The following is a 20,691-nucleotide window of genomic DNA, read 5'->3' on the forward strand; positions in this document are numbered from 1 at the left end:
ATGCCAGTGAAGAGCTTCAGGTCGAGGTTCAGTAATGAAATAGGGCGGAACGCAGAGCAATGCGTGGGTTTTTTACCCGGTTTCGGTAATACCACCACTTCGGCTGCTAACATATCTGGGGGGATGGAACTAGGGCCTCAAAAGAGTTGAAGAGTCGGGTAAGCACAGGAGCTATCAACTGGCTAAAGGTTTTAAAAAAACCTGCTGAGAAGCCGTCTGGCCCCGGGGATTTAAGCGGGCGTAGACGGGATATAGCTGCCAACACCTCCTCCGGGCGAATGGGGGCGTCCAAGGCGTCGGCGTTTGCTTGGAAAAATTCGGTGATCGCGGTTGTGTTCAAATATGCGTCGATCTCTTCAGGGGACGTCGCCTCGGCTCCATATAGCGAGGCATAATAGGATCGAAATGCTTCGGCAACCTGAGTGTCCTCCGTGAGGACAACGCCGGAATCGTCTGTAAGGCCGGTGATCTTGGAGCGTTGGGTCCTAGCCTTCAGGGCACTGGCAAGTAAGCGGCCAGTTTTGTTACCCCCGACGTACTATGTATGGCGAAGGCGAAGCGCAGCGAATTCTGCCCCATCAGTGTCTAGACTGGCTAATTGGGCCCTGGCCGCTTTCAGTTGTTTCCAAACACGTGGAGCGCAGGTGCGACTGTGGACACTCTCTAGTTCTGAAACTCGAGCGGTGAGGTCATCTCTTTTCGCCTTACGGTCCCTGGCCTCTGCGGCGGCTATAGCAATGAGTTCACCGCGGGTGACCGATTTCAGGGCCCCCCAAAGAGCCGACATGGATATTCCCGGCGTGTCGTTGATGGCTAGGTAGTCGACGATGCATTCGCTAAGTCTTTTAGTGACTTCTGGACGCTGTAATAGGGTTTCGCGTAGGCGCCACGAGCCTCGGGGACGACGGGACGTAGAGAGTTTGAGCGACAATGCCACAGCATCATGATCCGAGATGGCCGCAGGTAGTATGCTAACCTCATCAAGTGTTGTGAGCAGCTCCGAGGAGCCTAAGAAATGGTCTAGCCTAGCATATGTGCGGTGCACGTGTGAGTAAAAGGTGAATTGCGCCGCGGTCGGATGTTTGGCCCTCCAGAGGTCCACCAGACCCCTCTCCCGCAGCCATTCGAGTCCGGTCGCTGAAATAGCGCCTGTCTCCCCATAGTGGTGCCCCGACCTATCCTTTTGTGTATCCATGACTATGTTGAGGTCCCCACCCAGGAGCAAAAGTGAGTTAGAGGATTGAAGTGACTCCGAGGTTGCGCCTTTCAGGAATGTCTATTGTCCCGTATTCGGGCGTAGATAGAACCAACCGTAAGGTGTGTGCCGCCAATCAGAAGTGTATAGGCCAAAAGGCGACCTTTAATCTCACCTGCCTTGTCCCCCACCCGTCCCCGGAAGTGTCTAGATATTAGAACTGCCACCCCGGCTTTCTTCGTAGGGAGAGAGGAGAAGAATTGCTGTGGGAAGGCGCGGGAGCGCATCCAATGCCAGTCTTTCGGCAAAAGGTGAGTTTCCTGCAATAAACAGATATCAGCCCCTGAATTTTCTAGGTAAGAGATGACAGCTCTCCTTTTGATAGGATTATTCAGCCCTTTCACATTAAGGGTCAGCACCTTTAACACAGAGTCAGCCATGGTAAGGAGGGCATGTGGGGTAGCGCAGAGTCAGAATTAAGTGTTCATGGCACATAGAAATGCAAGGATCAAGCCCGCCCATGTGCATCCCCGGGAACCTTAACCCCAGGAAGGAATATACTAGAAGCGTCACATATAGAAAGGGCACCTCTCCAAGCGGGCGAGAGAGAGGCGCTAACGGGAGGAGGCAATCTAAGCAGGGGGGGGCAAATGTGTAGTGTAGCAATTCCGTCCCAGAAACACTCCATGTGGCGCACCAGATCCCCCACAGTACCCCGGTGGGTCACAGTCAGCTTCAGTCGAGGAGGGCAAAAGAAGAACATAGCGAACCCATCATCGACAAAACCCTTTTGGCACACTGGTTCCCGCCCACAGTCCCACCCATAGTCCCCAAACAACTCCAACTGAACCCATCTCCCACCCTCCCCTTCCCCGTTCCAACTCCAGGAGCTCAAAACGTGAACCCCAATACCCAGATCCAACCACTCGGCTCTCCCCACCCACCACCCAATCCCCAACACCCAAACTCCAAGAACATGTAGTCCTAGTCCTGTCAGTCCATACAGGGCCATGGAAAAGTTACGCAGTGGGGTCATGTCCAGCAGCGCCCATCGTGGCTCCCCGCCCGGAACCCCCCCGGCCCGTGAGCATGTCACGCGTTATAAGTAACCCACCAGTAGGTTAAAGAATCATTTGGAGGGCGAAGTTTCTCTGGCCACTTCAGCCACCGCAGTCGCCCTTTCCTGTGTGATGATGTGGGCCTCGGGTTTCAAACGTTGCGAGGGGGTCTTTCTGCGGTTCACGGTTTGCCATCCATCTCTAGAGGGCTCCTAAGAGAGTCTCACCGGTGGTGCGTCGTCTTCCCAATCCAGTTCCAATAGAGCGCACGTGTCTTTGAGGGAGTGCATTTGATGTAGGGACCCATTCCATTTAAAGATCAGCCGGAACGGATGGCCCCAGGAATATGTAACCCCTTGTTGCCGCAGGTAGTCCGTTGCCACTTTGAATGCCTTTCTTTTTTGCAACGTGATGGCTGAGAGATCTTGGTATAGGGCAATGGAGTACCCCTTGAATTGGAGCGGCCTCTCGGAGGATCCTCTGTTTGAGCGGAAAGTCGGGGAGGAAGGCCAAGATGTCCGGCGGTGGGGTAGCAGCGCGCCTGGGTAGCCCCACTCTATGTGCCCTGTCGATTCGAATGGGAAATTCGGCGGGTTCTCCCAGGATGTGTCGAAAGAGGTCTTGCAGGTAGCTAGAGACGTCCGCCCCTTCCGCTTTTTGAGGTACCCCCCGGACCCGTATGTTATTGCAACGGGAGCGGTTTTCAAGGTCTTCCGCGTGGGCCTGAAGATCCAGTTGCTGATCTGTAAGTCGCAGAACTTCCTGCTGTAGCTGTTCAATTTCGCTGCTCCTGGCCTGGTCAGTCTCCTCAATGGCGACTACACGTTCTCCAAGACCCTCCACGTCTCTCCGGAGCTCCCTCACCTCTCCGGCCACATCTTGTTTTAGGGATTTGAAATCTTCCCGGAGAGAGTTGAATAGAGTTTCCAGAAAGGTCCTAGTAATAGGCGCCTGGTCGTCAGTTGACTCCAGCGACATTTTGGCGGTTTCTGGAGAGGGTGGTTCTTTGCCGGGTTTGCGTTGGGGCTTCACCAGCAATTCCGGGAGGGTCTGAGTTGCTTTCTTTCCCCTGGGGTTAGCCATGGCACTGTCAGATGGCAGATCAGGCGAGCCCGAGGGCTTCCAGGGAATCGGGAGTGAAGGCAAAGGCCCGGGGGCAGCAGTATGAGGGCCAGGTACGGCGCAGGGAGGCAACCCAGTCCCCGGGGATTGGCCACCACGCCAGGGGCCCGTAGGTAAGCAGAAGGCCGCACCGGGGGCCAGGCGGCTTCCCCCCAGTCCACCGCAAGGCTCAGGCAACAATTGGGGGCAGATTACCAGATGCAAGCACCAGGACGCAGCCTCACGACAGGCGGTCACCCACAGCACCAGCCGGGTCCCAGACAGTCAACCGCCCTCGGGGCAAGCACCCAGGGGCTCGCCGGGGCGCACACCGCCTCCTCACAGCTCCAGCAGTGTAGTGTAGTTGTCAGGCTCAACTGTAGGCCCAGCCAGGACCCCCGGGAGCTCGATTCTGCCCCCCCGACAACCCCCGCCAGGGACCCTCCTTCGTGCTCCTCACCTCCGTCTCGTGGCCAGTCAGGGCCGCGCACCCCCAGGGCGTGTAGGCCGCGCTTCTTCTCGGCCCCGACACTCCGTCCGCCACCGCTACTGGCCGTTCACTCTCCTGTTGGGCCCACCTGTCAGGCTTCGCGCCGGTGCCCCACGCCTCGCGCAAGTCGGCTCTTGCAGGTGCCGAGGCCCGGGGTCGGGATTCTGCAGCTCCGCCTCTCCAGTCGGTGCAGTCTGTGTCTTGGGGGCAGCGCGGCACAGGAGGCGCGCCGCCGGGTCGCCCCCGCGCCTCCGGGACTGCCAGCAAGGTCCGCGGGATGGGCAATGGCCTCGCGTCTCTCCTAGGCCCAAGACCGGGACCTCAATTTCTCCGATGCCCGGCCGGCGCCCTGACTCCCCGCCGGCCAGGTCACAGCAGCGGCGGCTTGTCCCTTATCATTCCCCCGCACGGGGGTCGCCGATGCCGGAGAGCGGCCGCCAGGCTCAAGGGCGTCCACCGGATGCAGCAGGGATCGAGGGCAGGCGAGAGTCAGAAGGGAGCCAGCCCTCACCGCGGGGCGGCCGCCATCTTAGAAGCCGCTGCGGATTAATCGTTCGGCGCCAGAACAGCCCCGGAGGGTGCGCAAGCCAGACGGCCACAGCTCGGGGGCGATCGCCGGCCGCAGAATCCCAACAGCTGAGGTTTGTGGCGATTTGGGGGGGTTAAGCTGTGTTATAGGAGGCCTCAGGAGGAACCAGGGCAGGGAGCCACGGAAACCCGCGTCCGACTAGGTCGCCATCTTGGCCACGCCCCCCACCCATAATATTTTTTACCTTTTCTAGAAGGTAATAGTGATGCAGTCCGACCATTTCTCGATTTTGCTGCTCATTTGGGACTTCAGATTTAATGATTACTCAGTATTAACTTTGCACTTTGAGCCTTCATGGCATTTATTCTGTGCTGCTCGTTTTTTAGATTTATGTAATAAAACCCTTTTACTCTTCCATGATCTAGAACTCAGTTACTGAGTGGTCCCAGTTACTTATTTTTGTTACCCTGCAAAACTGATGATGCATGAGGCCCCATTTCATGCAGTATGCAAGAGTGTAACCTCCTGAGGTAAATTGTGGAGTTCTGAAGATTTTGGGGTGTTATGATTATTGGGGTACAGTTCTAACTATTGGGGTATGGGTCAAAGCAGCAAGAACGGTTGTGGCCTAAAGTCGCCTGCACACTATTTCTCCAAATACTTAAACAGTGCTCACTCTTCAGGTTAACTGTTACAAAAACCCAGAGTTAACAAAGTGGACAACTGCAAGCGTAGAGGAGCACAGTAATCTGAAGTATTAGCATCTGACTTCAAAGAGTCCTACATATCTAAGGCATGTACTATGCACTCTTATTAGAAACATGTTTTGCACATGAGCCAACATAACCATTCTGTTCTCATAAAAATAAAAGCTTTTTGCATCCTTTTTCTTTTTCCTTTTTATTCCTATTTCTTCAAAGACACTATACATCCAAGACACAGACTACGTGTTTCGTCCCAGTCTCATGGGACTTCTTCAGGGCAAAAGTTTAAGCTTGGATAGTGTAAGCCCCCCAACTGAAGAAGAGTTAATCGCTCTAGAGTCTATCTAATTTAAGTGCTAAATGTAACACGATCCATTACACTGCATTGTAAAGGCACCCACTGCGCATTCCCACAGTGCATTCATAGCATATTAGATCCTACTAAACCTTCCCCGCAATCGTTCACCACATAATGATTTAATGCCACTCTTGAATTTCTTGTGTTTCTTTCTAGCAGGCCCATACCCAATAAGGCGTTTGCTGCTCCCTGGTCCGAGAACAATGGGCTGTCGACAGGGGTAGGGGGCTCCACTAAGACATTATCTTATGAAAGATTACAACTTTCCCATAGGAAAACATACATGAACCCTATAGGACGACTAGCCATTAAGAATCATAGTGCAAAAACCTCTCAATTTTCCCTAGACCCACGCAAGAAATCACACCAGAAATTATAGGTGAACCACTAAGAAAAATACCCTACATGTCGCACAAAGCCAGAGTTAAAGCGCTGTCAATCACCTGCACAGAGGTCAACATTGGAGTATGGCACCCTGAGGATAGTATCATGCGTAGTTCACAAAAATCCCTCATGGAAATCCACACTGACCAAACCAAATTGATGACAAACCAATACAAAAGCAAACGTCTGTGTATTAAACAGTCAGGAATGGGTCCTAGTGAATGTGGCGTAGGCTTAAACCAGAGGTGGGAGATGGCAGCAGGGATCCTGCTGGCTGATATACTGCATCAGGTGTTTCATGGAGCACACAGCTTTATGGGATAAGCTTTGGCTCAACAGGATGCGACCACACATGTTTTGTGGTGGAAAAATGAAACAATAAAAAGCAGGCAAGATAGAGAAAAATTACAGGCTTACACTGCTATACCCACCTCAGACATGGAAAAATAATTATAAAAATGAATACATATTTTGTTTAATGAATGCGATAGATGTGTGAAAGTTTTCATCAGAGCCCCTTAATCAGAATAATTTCCCCCTGCAGCATTCTTGTGGAACTTTTCAAAATAGGCCTTGGTCAAATTTTTGGTACACCAGCATTCTCTCGTAATTTTGCATTACGCTTGTTACGCAAAATTGGTGGAATTGCACAATTATGCAACGTCACATAATTAAGCGCTGTTTGTGGCAAAAAATTAGAGCATGAGAACAATGCGAATGACTAGTATGCATGAGGCCGCTGTTTGTGGTGCTTGTGATATGGACTTTTTTTTAATCCCAAAAAGTGTCCTTCAATCAATCTAAGTAAAAATATAGAGCCAAATGCCAGTATTATAATTGCAAAGTGACTTGTAATTTAGTATCATTTTCGTTTAATTACACAAAAGCAAATCACACAAATTCCCCTAATTCAAATATGTGCAGCCCCCTTCAACAACGCATCTTTTGGGAAAATCCAGTTTCTTGTCACGCCTTGATCCCTGATCCTGAGGGGTAGGCCCACTGGTCAGGGGAATTAACACTACAGGGACAGATGTGGAATCAGAGCAGCCCTGGTTATGTTGCATGCCCGCCCCATGCCACAGTGAGCCAGTGCCACCCTGCTGGGGTGTTCACTGGGAAGAGGTGTGGCACCGTGGCCAGGGTGACTGACGCTGGAATCTGGGGATCACGGTTTGATTCCCAGCGCTGGTGGCAGATTAGCCCAGCACCATGTGACTCTGGGCAATAGTTTGCTTAATCTTCCCGACGGCCCCCAGCGCAGAAGAACCTTACGGGTGATTGTTCGCGCTTTACAAATGTGGATTATTATTATTCACTGGTTGACCATCTTCAGTCAACCAGTCAATGCCACCGGCACAAATGTATCAATATTCGTAATGTCTCTCCAGAACGATTTATCATTGAAATCTCAGATTTAAATATAACATGGATATTGATTATTCCCTTCAAACATAAGTTAATGAGTTCTGAAAATGCGCATATTTTTGCCTTGACACATATATTAATGCAACCAAGTGAAAAAGTGTAATTTAGTAGCCTGGGGTGAACACAGGAGAGCCGCTCACAGGTAGCTTTATTACACCATCAGTCACTTACTATATTCACTATTAGTGTAATAAAAGACAGAGTACACTTATCTGGAAAATGACCCTCCCTGGCAGCATGGGTAAGTAAAAAAAATGTTTTAAAATAAAGGTTGTGAGCATGCATGCAGGTGAGAGTGCGTTTATGTGTGAGAGGGTGTTTGTATGTGAAATTGGGATTGTATGTGTAAGCATGTGGTGTAAACACCAGAGCTGCTGACTTTAGAACTGGGGAACCAGATTCGAGTCTCGGCGTTGACTCAACATCCTGTGATTCTGGGCAAATCTCCCCATGCCTACCAAAAATGAATGTGTCCTTGTGTAACGTAACTGATGCTCGTTTAAAGCGCTGCAATACCTACTGGTCGAGTTCACGCTACTTAAAAATGCAAAAAAAACAACAAACAAAAATGTGTGTGATGTCACTCCTGCGCCCCCTGGCCTTCTGGTCAATTGGCGTTCAGGGTACAGGATGCAAAGTATGCCCTTGAATGGTTAATGAGTGACCTTCAATCCACACAGACAAGACAAGTTAGAAAGAAGAGAGACATGGGGTACCTTGTCGGCTCGGGTGTGGAACTGGGAGGCGATCTCGGCGTCCTCGGAGGAGAAGTACTCATTCTGGAGCAGGTTGTCGAGCAGGCACTGCGCGTTCTTGACCTGGCTGACCAGCAGCTCTCGGTTCACCTTCAGCAGCTGGACGTAGGACCCCGGCCGCGAGCGGTGGGCGTCCAGGAGGGCGTTCGCCGTGGCCCTACCGCCGGGACCCTCCATGGCGCACGCAGCCGAGCCGTGCGCCGCGCATCTCCGGAGGGGCGCAGCCTCTCTCACGGGGGGCCACCGTGCCCGGGAGACGTCCTCAGCCGGCCTCTGCAGGAGAATCAGAAAGGAAAGCAGAACACATTAGGGGGCAGCGAGCCACGCGCAGCTCTTACAGACAGTAAAATGAAAGTATTTATTTCCCAGGGTGGCGCTTCCGAAAAAAGCAAAAAGAAGCTGCAGCTTGGCGAGAAAACAAGTGGCCCCACCCTTTCCGTGAAGTCCCCGGCCTGCGATCGGAGCTGCTAGGAATGCGAGTTACTAGAAGGCAGAGGCCTGGGGGGGGGCACGCGCCCTGGACGGCCCCCCTCTGCTGTGTGGATGAGTATTAACAGTGTGTGTGGTTGGTCCACTGGAAGGGATTGAAACCTCGAGTGTTCGTGCGAGTTTAAGAGTTTTTTTTATGACAGTTTCAGAGCTACGAGAAGGGGGGGGCAGGGGGGGCACATGTATGCACTATTAGAGAGGGAAACGATGGAGGGCATTGAAAATGGCAGCCCCGAAAGGGCATTAAATCACGTGCCACGTCTGCCTCCTTTACAGCAAGTGGTGGGAAAAAGCAAGCAGCCTCCGAGCAGGACACTTGTCCTGAAGGGACCAGGCCTCGACTCAACACAGCGATGCTTTTTTTCACCATAAAGTGCAGGTTTAATAATTATACAACAGAAACATGAATCGGCAAAAGCAATGAGCCTCACATTTCTATAATTTATTGGCTTTGCTGATGGTGTTTGTCAATGCAATGACGGAAATGCTTGCATCTATGCGTCCGCATCATTCCATAGGCATGTGTATGCATGATGACATATGTGTGTATATGCATCTTATGGAATGACGCGGATACCATTTTATTATTTCCTTTTTGGAAATCTGAGCAGCCCAGCAGCAAATGACAGCTTTTATTTTTAAGACCATACGAGGTAGGGAAGCCACATAGGAGCAGGTGCAAAGAGCGGGCAACTAGGAATCAACAGTCAGATGGAAAAGAAATAAAATAGTCAGGTGGAAAAGAAATGAAAAATTAAACCTGGGCTGGCGATACTATTGGACAAAGTGTGGTGGGGAGCAGTGAGAAGCACCCAGTGTGCGGGGGGGGGGGTATTTGAAGTGGGGAAGCAGTGCACGAGGGAGAGCAAGAAAACATATGCACTCTCATGGAGTTCTTGAAGAAAAAGAAAAAAGTAGTTGCTTAAATGTGGGTAGTGGAAGTATACAAGTCAGCCAATCAAAAGGACGGTGTAGAAGCTACGCTCTAGGGGCCGGGCAAACACATTTAAAGCGACAAGAAAGCCAACCAGTGTTAAGCAATGAGATGGCTCTTTATAATGGTTTAGTACATCCTCTACCTGGGTAGGACATGAAATGTAATAATAGGAAGAGTGTCTGTGTATTTATGGGCAGAACACACATTCACGTAAGCAGCAGAGGATGCGTTCTCACAATGGATGATACAGGAATGCCGTTGACTGACCAGGCATACATTTATATAATGTGCAGGACATGCCCTCATCTACTAGGAAGAACATTCTATAAATCGTTAGACGCGGTCTCACCCATTGGTTAGGAAATGGATTTGTGCAAAGTAGTTGGGGGGGGTGTAAATTAATTAAATACTGGATTATTGCAATGCATTGTACGGTGGCTTGAGGAATTATCAGGTGGCACAAGTATAACACCTACAATATGCTGCCATCCGAGTGTTTTTTTAGGATCAGGAGAAGGGATCTTTCTACCAACTATCATTGCAACCCTAGTCCTGGTCAACCACTGCATACTTATTGAAATGCACTACAGCCCAATAGTTCCATGACATTACCCCTTTATACATACATTGCCATCGCAATATTAAATAAAAATAGTGATACACATGTACCCCCTTTACCGACACCATGGTCTGCAACGCTCTGTACAGAGCAGTGGAACAACCCTTGCAGAGTGGTAGGAGCATAGAAAGGGTTCACATTCTACTATATATTTTTTTAAACTCCAATTTTACTCTCACTTCTGTTTTTCAGAATATAAATATTCAAACCGGGGTTCTCGAAAGTCTGGGTTTTCAATTCCCGCTTCGCTAGAAGGAACTGGCAGAGCCGCACCTTTATAGGTCTTGTTTAAGAGTATTGTGGTGTTCCACAATTTTTACGATGACCTCCTTTTAGTGGAGACATTCCACATTTATTAATGTACAAACAACTCAGTTATGGTTAGTCCCTTCTCTTACGTGCTCACAAACACACATATGTGTTTTTTTATTCCTGCAAGGTGACGACGGTACTTTTTCAATTACGAATGGTTTTTAACGCAATTTGAATAAAAGAAGATACTTTGGACACAGACCTGATAATTTTTTAGGTGTCTGTTTTTTGTTGTGTTTAGTGGTGCTCCTTTGCGACTGTTTTGAAATTGTCAAAATCCTGTATTGGATTTCACCATGGCAGTGTGTGCATTAACAGTGTGCACACAAATCTGGTGGATGATTTCCACTATATGTATATTAATTAGGGATAGCGGGTCAGGTGCTGGTTTGTTGCAGGGTCCACTGTCAACATCTCTTCTCCTCCATGGTCTGCTGTGGTTTGATGATGATCTACAAGTCGAATTGAGGCACCAAAGTTCAGAGGGTTCAACTATAGGACATGAAATGACCTTCAATTTAACCTAAACAATACAGAGGTCATCATCTTTGTCTCCACAGCAACTTATAGGCAGCAGACTTCCCACCCTGCCTCCCTAGGGTTCCAGTCCATCACCTGAAACCATTGAAAAGCATTGGGGTCCACCTGGAGCCAGGGCCGGACTGGCCGTAGCGACCACCGGCCATTTCCCCGGTGGGCCGCCAGGGTGGGGGCTGGTTTTGGACCCCTAGGGGCCGTTTTTGCTACAGGGCCGTTTTTGCAGCATAGTTGCAGTATCGGCCCTGTAACAAAATCGGCCAAAACCGGCCGTAGCAAACAGCTCGGCCGCAACCCCCAGTCCAGGCTGCCAAGCACTTTGCCAGGGCTGGTTTTGGTTCCCAGTCCGGCCCTGCCTGGAGAGCACACTGTATCTTGGCAGACAGTGGAGCAGTAACTTCAGTAACTTTTTTACATATTTTCCTACAAATTTAAGCCCAAATTTCTGTACTGGGGGTGAATGGTTGACATTGTTTCAGCATTCTGTCCATCAATTGTTCTTTTTGCATTTTACACTTGACATCATAAGTTATAACATCAAGAAAGGGCTCTGCCAATAGAGTGCTTTCTGACCTTAAATTTGCCCTGACAATGCTTGCATCAAAGAGTAGAGGCTGCAGCAGTTCGTACTTTGCAAATCCAATCCTGCTACTCCCGGCTTCCATAGTTTGTGTTCATTGCGTCGTTCCTTGTCTCCCGAAGCAGCTTTCTAAACTCCAGTACATCTCATCTTTATAGTAATCATCTGATTGGACTGCTCAAAACTGGTATTGCTCTTTCTCTAATATCACAACTCCTGGAGTCAAACCAACCTACTTTTAATCAGACTATGTTCATCTACATTGCAGGGTCCTGCAGGTTACTTTATTTAATACCCATCTACCCCCACAGCCTGTTTTCTATCGATTGAGTCATTCGTGGCATTATCATATAATTATGCAGATGACACAACCCCTAATACATTTTTTAACCTTCCGCATCTTCAGTGGAAGATAGAAGAAACTTAAATAGTTGCCTTCTGGTGGCAAACCAATGTATGTGTGAAATAAGCTTGAGTTGAATTGAGCCAAGATGGAGGTGTAGGTCATAAGTACATCATTTTCATTGGCTTAGCTTACCCATGATGTGCTATGTTGTGGCCATATGAATTGGCCACTATCCCACTCCATCCTCTTGGCTGCAGGATGTGGGTATCCCATTTCACCAGCATTCTATCATTGACTCACAAGTTTCAGATGTGGATGAAACTGGCCACTTTCATCTTTGTCTCTTTCTCTGATTTTATCCATATCTAAGCTTTTTTCAGAAAATTAGTGCTGTGGTGGCGCGCGGGTTTGCCTAGACTACTCCCACAAATTTGTAAGATGGACAAATACTGAGGGGCTTGAATTGCAGAGACCAATTTACGTTGGCCTTGCTATCCCTCCAATGGGTGCGCATTGACCGATGTACTGAATTCAAGATCTTATGTCTGATTCACCAAGGATGTGAAATAAACTAATTTGGTGTACACTTGTACGGCCCGTTGGATCACCCGAAGGTTTCCCACTCAAACCCCTACAACTAGATAGAAGAAGGTTTGTATCTGCACAGGCCCATCAAATATGGCCTGCACCAGCTTTCCAACTCAGAATTGTTTTGAGAATAGACACATTTTTAGGAAATATTTCAAAATCCAACCATTCTCCAAATAGTTCTTGATAGTTAGGCCCTTTTTGGGTCAGTGTGAAATGTTTTTCTTTAAATCATAATTTGAATTTTTTCTAGTGCCAGGTGGATTTAGGGCAAATATGCACTTGATAAGTAATTTTATCTTTAACATGCACAACCTTCTTTTGCTTCTTTGGGCGTTTTGTGCCCAGAGACACTACCGTATGCCTGCTAAATTTTATCAGTACCTTACGATATGCTTGGGCCTCCCAGACATGGACAGAGATTTGTAGAAGTGTTAATGTATTATTAACAAATGTCAGAATAGACATTCATTACCCCATCCGTCTTACATAAAAATGACTCCAAGACAAACAATGTTTGTCCTTAGTGTGAAATGTTAAATACTTAAGTCGACATGCACGACAGTCAGGTTTTGCGACTTGCAAATTGCTGATTTTAGTGAGTCGCAATTTGCGAGATGCAAAACCTGATGTACAACAGTGTCTCAGACACTGTTTGCAATTCCCACACGGGTTGCAAGGGACCTGCTGCCTCACTAATATTCATGAGATAGGCCGTAATTTGAGACCCATTGGGAGTGGCCCACACTCACAGGGATAGTGGTCTGCTGGGGTGAGCAGACCACCATGTGTGTGACTGCTTTTTAAATAAAGCATTTACAAAAAAGAAAATTTGCCTGTTTCCTTAAAGGACAGTGGGATGCATTTTAAAAATAAAAATGAAAAGTTTTCCTTTTATTTTGTTGCGTGGGCAGTGGTCCATGGGACCACTGGCTGCTCTGGAAAAATGTTTGTGCCTCCATTCACAAAGGGGAAGGGCTTCCTTGGGGACCCCTTCCAATTTGAGAATGGTTTACCACCAATTTGAGATTGGTGGTAATCTGCAAATGTTTCGCGACCGGAGTCTCGGTCGCAAAACATTCGTACATACCAGTGCGACTTGGTATTAGGAAGGGATGCCCTTTGCACACCTCTTCCTAATAGTGACTCACAAACTCTTTTTTGCGAGTTGGTAATAGGTTACCAACTCGTAAAATCGGGTTGGTACATAGGTAAATGCATTTTACTGGTCGCAAAAAGCCCAATGGGTCGTACATCTGGCTCTTAGTTCTTTCCCTTTTTTCAGGAATTACCCTAGAGTTGCAGCATTCTGATGCAAAGGTGACTATCAGATTTTCTGAATTTACTAGGCTGCAACAAAAAACGAGCAGAGGCAAAGCCAAAAGATCTTGGCTTTCTAATGCGACGGCTGAGGTGTTGGCTTTGCCGATGTTACTCTGTAATGTATTGTTTAAAAAATATAAAACAAATAACAATTCCAAATCCTGGTGGAAAAGCAAATAGATGTCATAAGGCATCACAGAACTGCACATTGAATTCAATGTTTATAAATGAAATAGTGTATTTTTCAAATATCTTTCACTAAGAATGAGGAATGGTCATAATGTTAATTGAACACTTGTCAATGCCTGATTTACTTTCAAATGGATACAGGTATGTGGTCTCTGCAGTTGTTCAGAGAGCAGATACATGGGCCTCAAAGAAGGGTCATGGTAAGCACACCTTCTGCCTCGGACACCAGCTGACTGAGTGTTGCAGATGGCATTTCCTACAGGCTGCAGTGTCATGAAAGCCTTTGTATGACAAAGCTTTTGTTTTCATGCAATGTGTGGAATGCAGAAGACAAAACAAAAACAGCCCTTAAATTCTGCTTTTCACCCCTATTCCAGCAAAAAATCACTCATTCAGAGCTTTTACAGGCAAGCTGGTATGGGTGTGACACAATACAGCACGGGGGAGTATTTGAGACGTGAAGCACCATACGGGGGGGGAGGGAGGTAGAAAACACATAAGCTTTCATGGAGTACTGAATGTAATGGATAAAAATAGTTCCTTAATAGTGTGCAGTGAAAGGACACAAGTCTGCCAATCAAAAGGACGGTAAATAGGCTATGCTCCAGGGGAGGGGCAAAAACAAGAAGAGGAAGGCAAGCCATTAAAGTTGTCGTGAACACATTAGTGATAATAAAGCCAACCATTGGTAAGCCAGGAGCAGTCTGTAAGCCCACTGAAGGGTCACAATGGGTCTTTTGAAACCAGACAGCTTGCATGAACTGTTTGGCGTGAGCTAATGACACCACGGGACGGTTACTGCGAGTCTCTCCCATACACACAAAATACAAAAAGAAAAAGAAAGCAACATGACAAGCATTCATCCTGGATAGATGTATGATAGCGATCAAATGGTTGTGTCCTGAATCCCCAAAAGAGGAGCCTTAACTTAGAGGGCTGAATGAATGCTCTTTGATAGAAGAGGATTTAAGAGGACTCATCTGACTGGAGAAAGTTTATACAGGTATAGCTATACCAGCCAGATACATGCCTCGCACGGTGAACAACCTTTACAACGAAACTTTTACAACGCACTACCATTACAATGCGGTCATTACAACGCAAACTATTACAACGCATTGCGCTGGGGGGCGCTTTAGGATAGGGAATAAGTTTAATTTTCTATCCAACACCTTCCTTAGTGTCCACGGGGACTGGAGTTGGAATAGAAAATTAAACTTTTTACTATCCAGCACCTTTAAGCGCTATGCGTTGTAAAGGTTTGCGATGTAAAAACCACGTTGAAAAGGCAGGCGTTGTAATAGCCTGCGTTGTAACGTCATACATCCGCCTCGCACACCTCAAGTGGTTAATTTGAGCTAGGCATTGCCAGTGGGGGCCACCAGCGCTTATTCTTACACACTGCAGTCATTTCCCAACGAGCAACAGAGGGAATATCACACAAAGGGGAAAGACGGAGGAAGAGAAAGACAAAAGAATTGTCACAAAAGGGGGGAAACCTGAGTCCAGCGGGAGTGCGATAAAGGGGTAGGGTGTATCTAGTAGTGGATTAAAGAGGCATGAGATGGATTCCAGACTACACAGCTTTGGTATTCTGCACACCGACGATTAATTGCACCGGCTGTTTAATTGCACCGGCTGCGGGCTTCTGAGCAGAGCTTCGGGCACCAGCACTCTTTGTTTTACAAATTAAGCACGGCATAGAGGGGTGTGCTTTAATTTTAACACATAGTCTGAAGCACTGACTACAACTATCGAATCCCTGCAGCCTTGTGTGGGTCAGAGTTTGCATAGTGGACTTGCTGGCAGTAGCGGTCGGCAGTAGGTGTTTCTGTAGGGCGGTGACGTGGGCAGGGGGAGGGCAGGGTGGGGGTTAGTAATGTATGGATTACGGAGTTTTACAGGTAAGTAAACATTTAAATAAATAAAGCGAATTTTGTTGCGCGCACTGCATCCCCAAATGTGATGCAGTGGGCACAACGAAATTCGTTTTTTTTATTTAAATGTTTACTTACCTGTAAAACTCCGTAATCCATACATTACTAACCCCCACCCTGCCCCTCCCCCTGCCCACGTCACCACCCACCAGAAACACCTACTGCCGACCGCTACTGATTGCTGGGCAGGTCTGCGCGGTCACACAAATCTTTGGCAGTGCGGTCCCTTGTAGCGGGCTGCCTACCAGTGATTGGATGTAGCGGTTGTGGCCGTGTTTCCCCACAGTGACGTGTGTGTGGGAGGTGCAGACTCCAGGTCGGTCCTGGCTTCCTGCCTTGAAGGCAATGCAGCTTCCGGTTCTTCACTGGCAGCAGCAGTACCAATATCTCAAGCTCACAGCGGGCTGCCGGGCGACACAGGAGTCTTCGCTCTGGTTTAATCATGATGCAATTCACTCGGGAGCTGTGCAGAGAGCACGGGGAACCCCTTTGCAGCACAGGCCACTTATTACTTTCCCGGGAAATCACACAAAGGGGAAATATGGGGGAAGAGAAAGACCTAAAAACACCATAAAGGGAGAAACCAGGGGCCTGCAGGAGTGGGATAAAGGGGCAGGGGATGTTTGGTAGTGGATTAAAGAGGCATGAGGTGGATTCCAGGCTGCACAGCCTTGGTATTCTGCACACCGACGTTTAATTGCACCGGCGGCTGGCTTCTGAGCAGAGCTTTGGGCACCAGCACTCTTTCTTTTACAAATTAAGTACACACCCGTCAGTGCTTAATTTGTGAAAGAAAGAGTGCCGTTGCCTGAAGCTCTGCTCTAAAGCCTGTGCAAGCCGAATACAAATGCCGGCAGGCTTTAATCCACTACCAGCCACTTCCTGCCCCCTTCCCTCGCTCTTGCAGGCTCCTGCTTTCTGTTTGTCTTGGTTTTGCCATCCTTTTTCTTCCTCTTTCTTTCTGGTCCATGTGTTTTTCCTTCTCTTGCACTCAGTAAATATCCAATAGCGAAAAATAAGTGCCGGTCCCCAAAAATAAGTTCTGTGCCCCCATTGGCAACCACCGGCTCAAATTAAGCACTGCTCCCTTTCCTACCTCTATTGTATGCACATTCATGACTAAACTGATGAAATTAGGCAGAGAGAAAGTCCTAAATCACCCAGGTATGTTATCAAATGATGATAAATATGCAGGGTGTAGGATGTACACATGGTGTGGAAATGGTCACCGTGCTCTATGATTACATTTAATTTGAACACCAGTTTACAGGAACTGTCTACCCTGGATGGGGTTTCTGTTACATAATTGTATTATGATTTTTGTGTATCTGTAGGTTATGCATGTATCAACTGTTGTGCTTAAACAAATAAAAATACATGTAAAAAATGCTTGGTTCATTGTTCGGAGGCCCTTCCCCCAAATCAATAGATAATCAACAGGGGGCTATTGTTGGTCTACCTGGGGCCACTGCTCTAAAACTCCCTTCCCTTGTCCAACAGAAGTGCTTCAAGACTTCAGGCAGCTGATGACTTGATTCTGGTATCCCCCAGCACCAAGAAGCTCTCTTTGGATGAACACTGTTCTTTATGAATAGTCATTTATGTTTTGACCCATTTCATACAGCTTCTCCCTTTACGAATGTGTACATCTGGCCTTTTATAAAATGTTACCAAACAAAGGAGAGTATATGTTTAGAAGAATTCCGGAAATTCAATTGTGCGCCTCTAAGAAACAGGCCATATTATCAAGGGGGGGCGATAGTATTATAACCACTTAGCGGCCGAAAACGGCCGCTAAAGCGGCAAAAATTGCCTATCGCCCTATTAGCAAGCTGTCGCTAACAGCAGTTAGCGACAGCTGTAGGCGATAGTGAGCGGTTTGGGGCCCGCTTTGCATGTCAGCGATATTTATCGCTAATGACATGCAAAGTGGGAGTACCCAACCTGTTAGCGAATGAAAGCAGTCGCTAACATCGCTATCGCCTATTACCAACACAGGCGTAGCGATGGAAATATTCGTGCTAAGCGCGAATATCTCCAAAAACTAACACCTGCTCAGACCAGTTCTTAGCCATTATATCCAATGGGAGGTGGATATAATGGCTAAGACCCTGTTAGCGATAATGCGTGAAGATCGCTGTATTCTCAGCGATATTCACGGATTTTGCCGCTATCGCCGGGGATTTTATCGCTTTTGAGATAAACGTTGCTAATAGCAAGTTATCTCAGCGATAAAATCCTGTGATGCGCGGCGATAAAAAAAATGCCGCTAACACTACTTAGCAATAAATATCGCTATTTTTTGGTTATATGCCCCATTGTCTTTTTTCAATCCTTTATCATATAAATAACTCCAAGATGGAGAAGGTTTCAAAAAACGTAGCAGCGGACCCTACAATGCCGCACCTAACATCCAGTTCCAAACTCTATCCACAAATTTCTGTGCTGCCAACCCCAACGCCAGCTGCTGTTTGGCGTTGCTGTGCCTTCCAGATCATACAAAATGCTTAGTTCAATCTTTTGTGGGGGCGCACCAATATGAAGTCCAAAAACGAAAGAGTGTTACTGATATATGTAGAAAAAGTTCTTTATTTGTTTTTATCCGTCCTTTTGAATACAGATCACCAAGCAATTTTCTCGGTTTGGGACCATCCATACCGGCACAGAGATACGACGTGTTCCGTTCGATACAGGTTTATTACGACGCAACTAGAAAACAAGGACAAGGAAGAGACTGCACTTCCTGGGTACCGACAGTCGTCAGATTATGGGAATGTGAAGCACCTGTGGGGAAGACCATACCACCCCGCTTGACAGACCCATATGAGAGTCAGTAGACGGCCAGAGAAAACAGAAAAAAGAGAAAAATTGACACCATATGAGAACAACAATCAAACCACACGCACCTTTGAGAAATACCCAATTGCCCTGAAGAAACTCCGTGGAAAAGGAGTGAAACGCGTTGGCTGATCAGTGTTGTAAAAATTGCTTGGTGATCTGTATTCAAAAGGACGGATAAAAACAAATAAAGAACTTTTTCTACATATATCAGTAACACTCTTTCGTTTTTGGACTTCATATTGGTGCGCCCCCACAAAAGATTGAACTAAACTCCAAGATGGAGACCCTGTTTGCTACCCAATATGGCATTGCAAAAGTCTGAAATTAATTGAATTTTTTAGTAAAAATCTAAATATTGTTTTCAAAATTAAACGAAGGACCAAAAGTTACCATAAGGGTACGCCAAATCTTTTTTGGGCTGTTTTAATTGAAAATGGCTAAACCAAAATTCGAATTGTTTGCCAATTGCCCACGTGCAGGTGAACCACTGAGCGTGTGCCTCAAGGTGGTTAAAATTCGGTTCAGGTATTTTTTTCAGAACTCACTGCTGAACAATGTACTGAATACTTAAAGGCTTAAGTCTGAAAAGTGCATCAGACATGCAAGAACCGCGTGGAATCCATTGCAGAAGATTGACTGGCGGAAACATGTGAGATTAAGGGATTACAGAAGGTACAGGGAAAAGATCAGACAGACTCTAGGGGGGTGTATAGGAGAGAGAGAGAAGGCGGACGGAGAAGGGAGAGATGGAGAAAAGAAGGAAAGGGGCCAGTGGAGAGAAGTGTGGGCCTGCATGTGTGAGAGCAGCAAAAGGGAGAGACTGGCTGGAAGGGGAGAGTGGGAAGAGAGGAGGGCGGTAAAAACACAGAGAAAGGGGAGAAAAAAGAGATAGAGTACAGCAGACAGTATTGCTGAGCATGGCAAACGGATATTTCATATTTAGAGATAAAATATCGCTTTATTCTCCCCTCCTTTCCATGCATAATTTTTGTGATGGGAAGCTATGAGAAAAGCAATTAAATGCAATCCTTTACTCTTAATAGCAGGTTCCGTTTCTGCCCCGCTCCCACTTAATCTGGGAGCATTGCATTAAATCAGTGTCCCTCCCCCACCCGCCCCCATCCGTACATTTGCATATTCTCAGCAGTTTTCAGCTCGGCCAAACACTGACTCACACACTGCTGAGCTTCCATGGTCACCACAGAAGCTTAGTTTTGTGTTCAGAGCAAATGTTCTCAATATAAGCATCCTTCCTACAAACAGGCCTGTGCTTTGGGCCTACAGATCAATTCGAACCTGGACGACCATGAATTTGGAATCTTCAGCCAGTCCGGATGTGCCTGTGTTGGATGGCGTCTAAAGCTGGACATCCACGAGAAGCAAGCTGGCTCTGCTTTGTGATTGGTCAGTATTGGCAGCAGCAGAACAAAGAGTACAGGCATAGAAGCAAAGTGGGGGTTTAGAAAGAGAATGATGCTTAAGTGTCTCTCATCCACCAAGGCCATTCCCACATGTACCCAAACGGTCCATGTGTAAAGTTTACTAGCAGGTGTTGGCAAGAGGACAGAGGGCATGCCACTAGGGGTGTGCATAATTCACGTAATTCACTTTTGCATAATTATGCAAAATTTCATCAGAGTTACACAAAATTTAGCAAAATGCAATTCCATTATTTGACGCTATATCTCAGCACAAACTGCGTTCTCGCATCAATCTTTGAAACGGGGATGCATTGTGCGCTAAAGTATAGCGTAACAGCAGCTCGCGTTCAGTTCTTCCGTGTGCTCGTGGTACATTTTGGACAGCGAGTGGTGCATGATCATGCAGTGGGGCGAAATGGCGCAATTTGGGGAATTTCGTGGAACAAGCAAGCAAGATGCGACAATCTCAAAATCACTCAAATTACACCCAAGTAATTTTAATTTCGCCCAAGTCTACATGCAAGTTAATTGCACAGGAGCAGCAATACTGAACAAATTTCCCTATGTATG

The 20,691-nt window shown here is 47.3% G+C and overlaps 1 protein-coding gene across 1 annotated transcript in view; it reads right to left on the reverse strand.

The window, feature by feature from the left end:
• The window catches only part of NOD1 (nucleotide binding oligomerization domain containing 1), a 289,117-nt gene that overhangs the window by 125,849 nt on the left and 142,577 nt on the right, over positions 1–20,691 (reverse strand). Inside the window, exon 2 of the mRNA XM_078663898.1 lies at positions 7,964–8,275. Coding sequence (XP_078520024.1) covers positions 7,964–8,179 — 216 coding nt within the window. The 5' untranslated portion in view covers positions 8,180–8,275. The remainder of the gene's footprint in view (positions 1–7,963; positions 8,276–20,691) is intronic.

The sequence above is a fragment of the Lissotriton helveticus genome, chromosome 10, assembly GCF_964261635.1.
Source record: "Lissotriton helveticus chromosome 10, aLisHel1.1, whole genome shotgun sequence".
Taxonomy (NCBI): domain Eukaryota; kingdom Metazoa; phylum Chordata; class Amphibia; order Caudata; family Salamandridae; genus Lissotriton; species Lissotriton helveticus.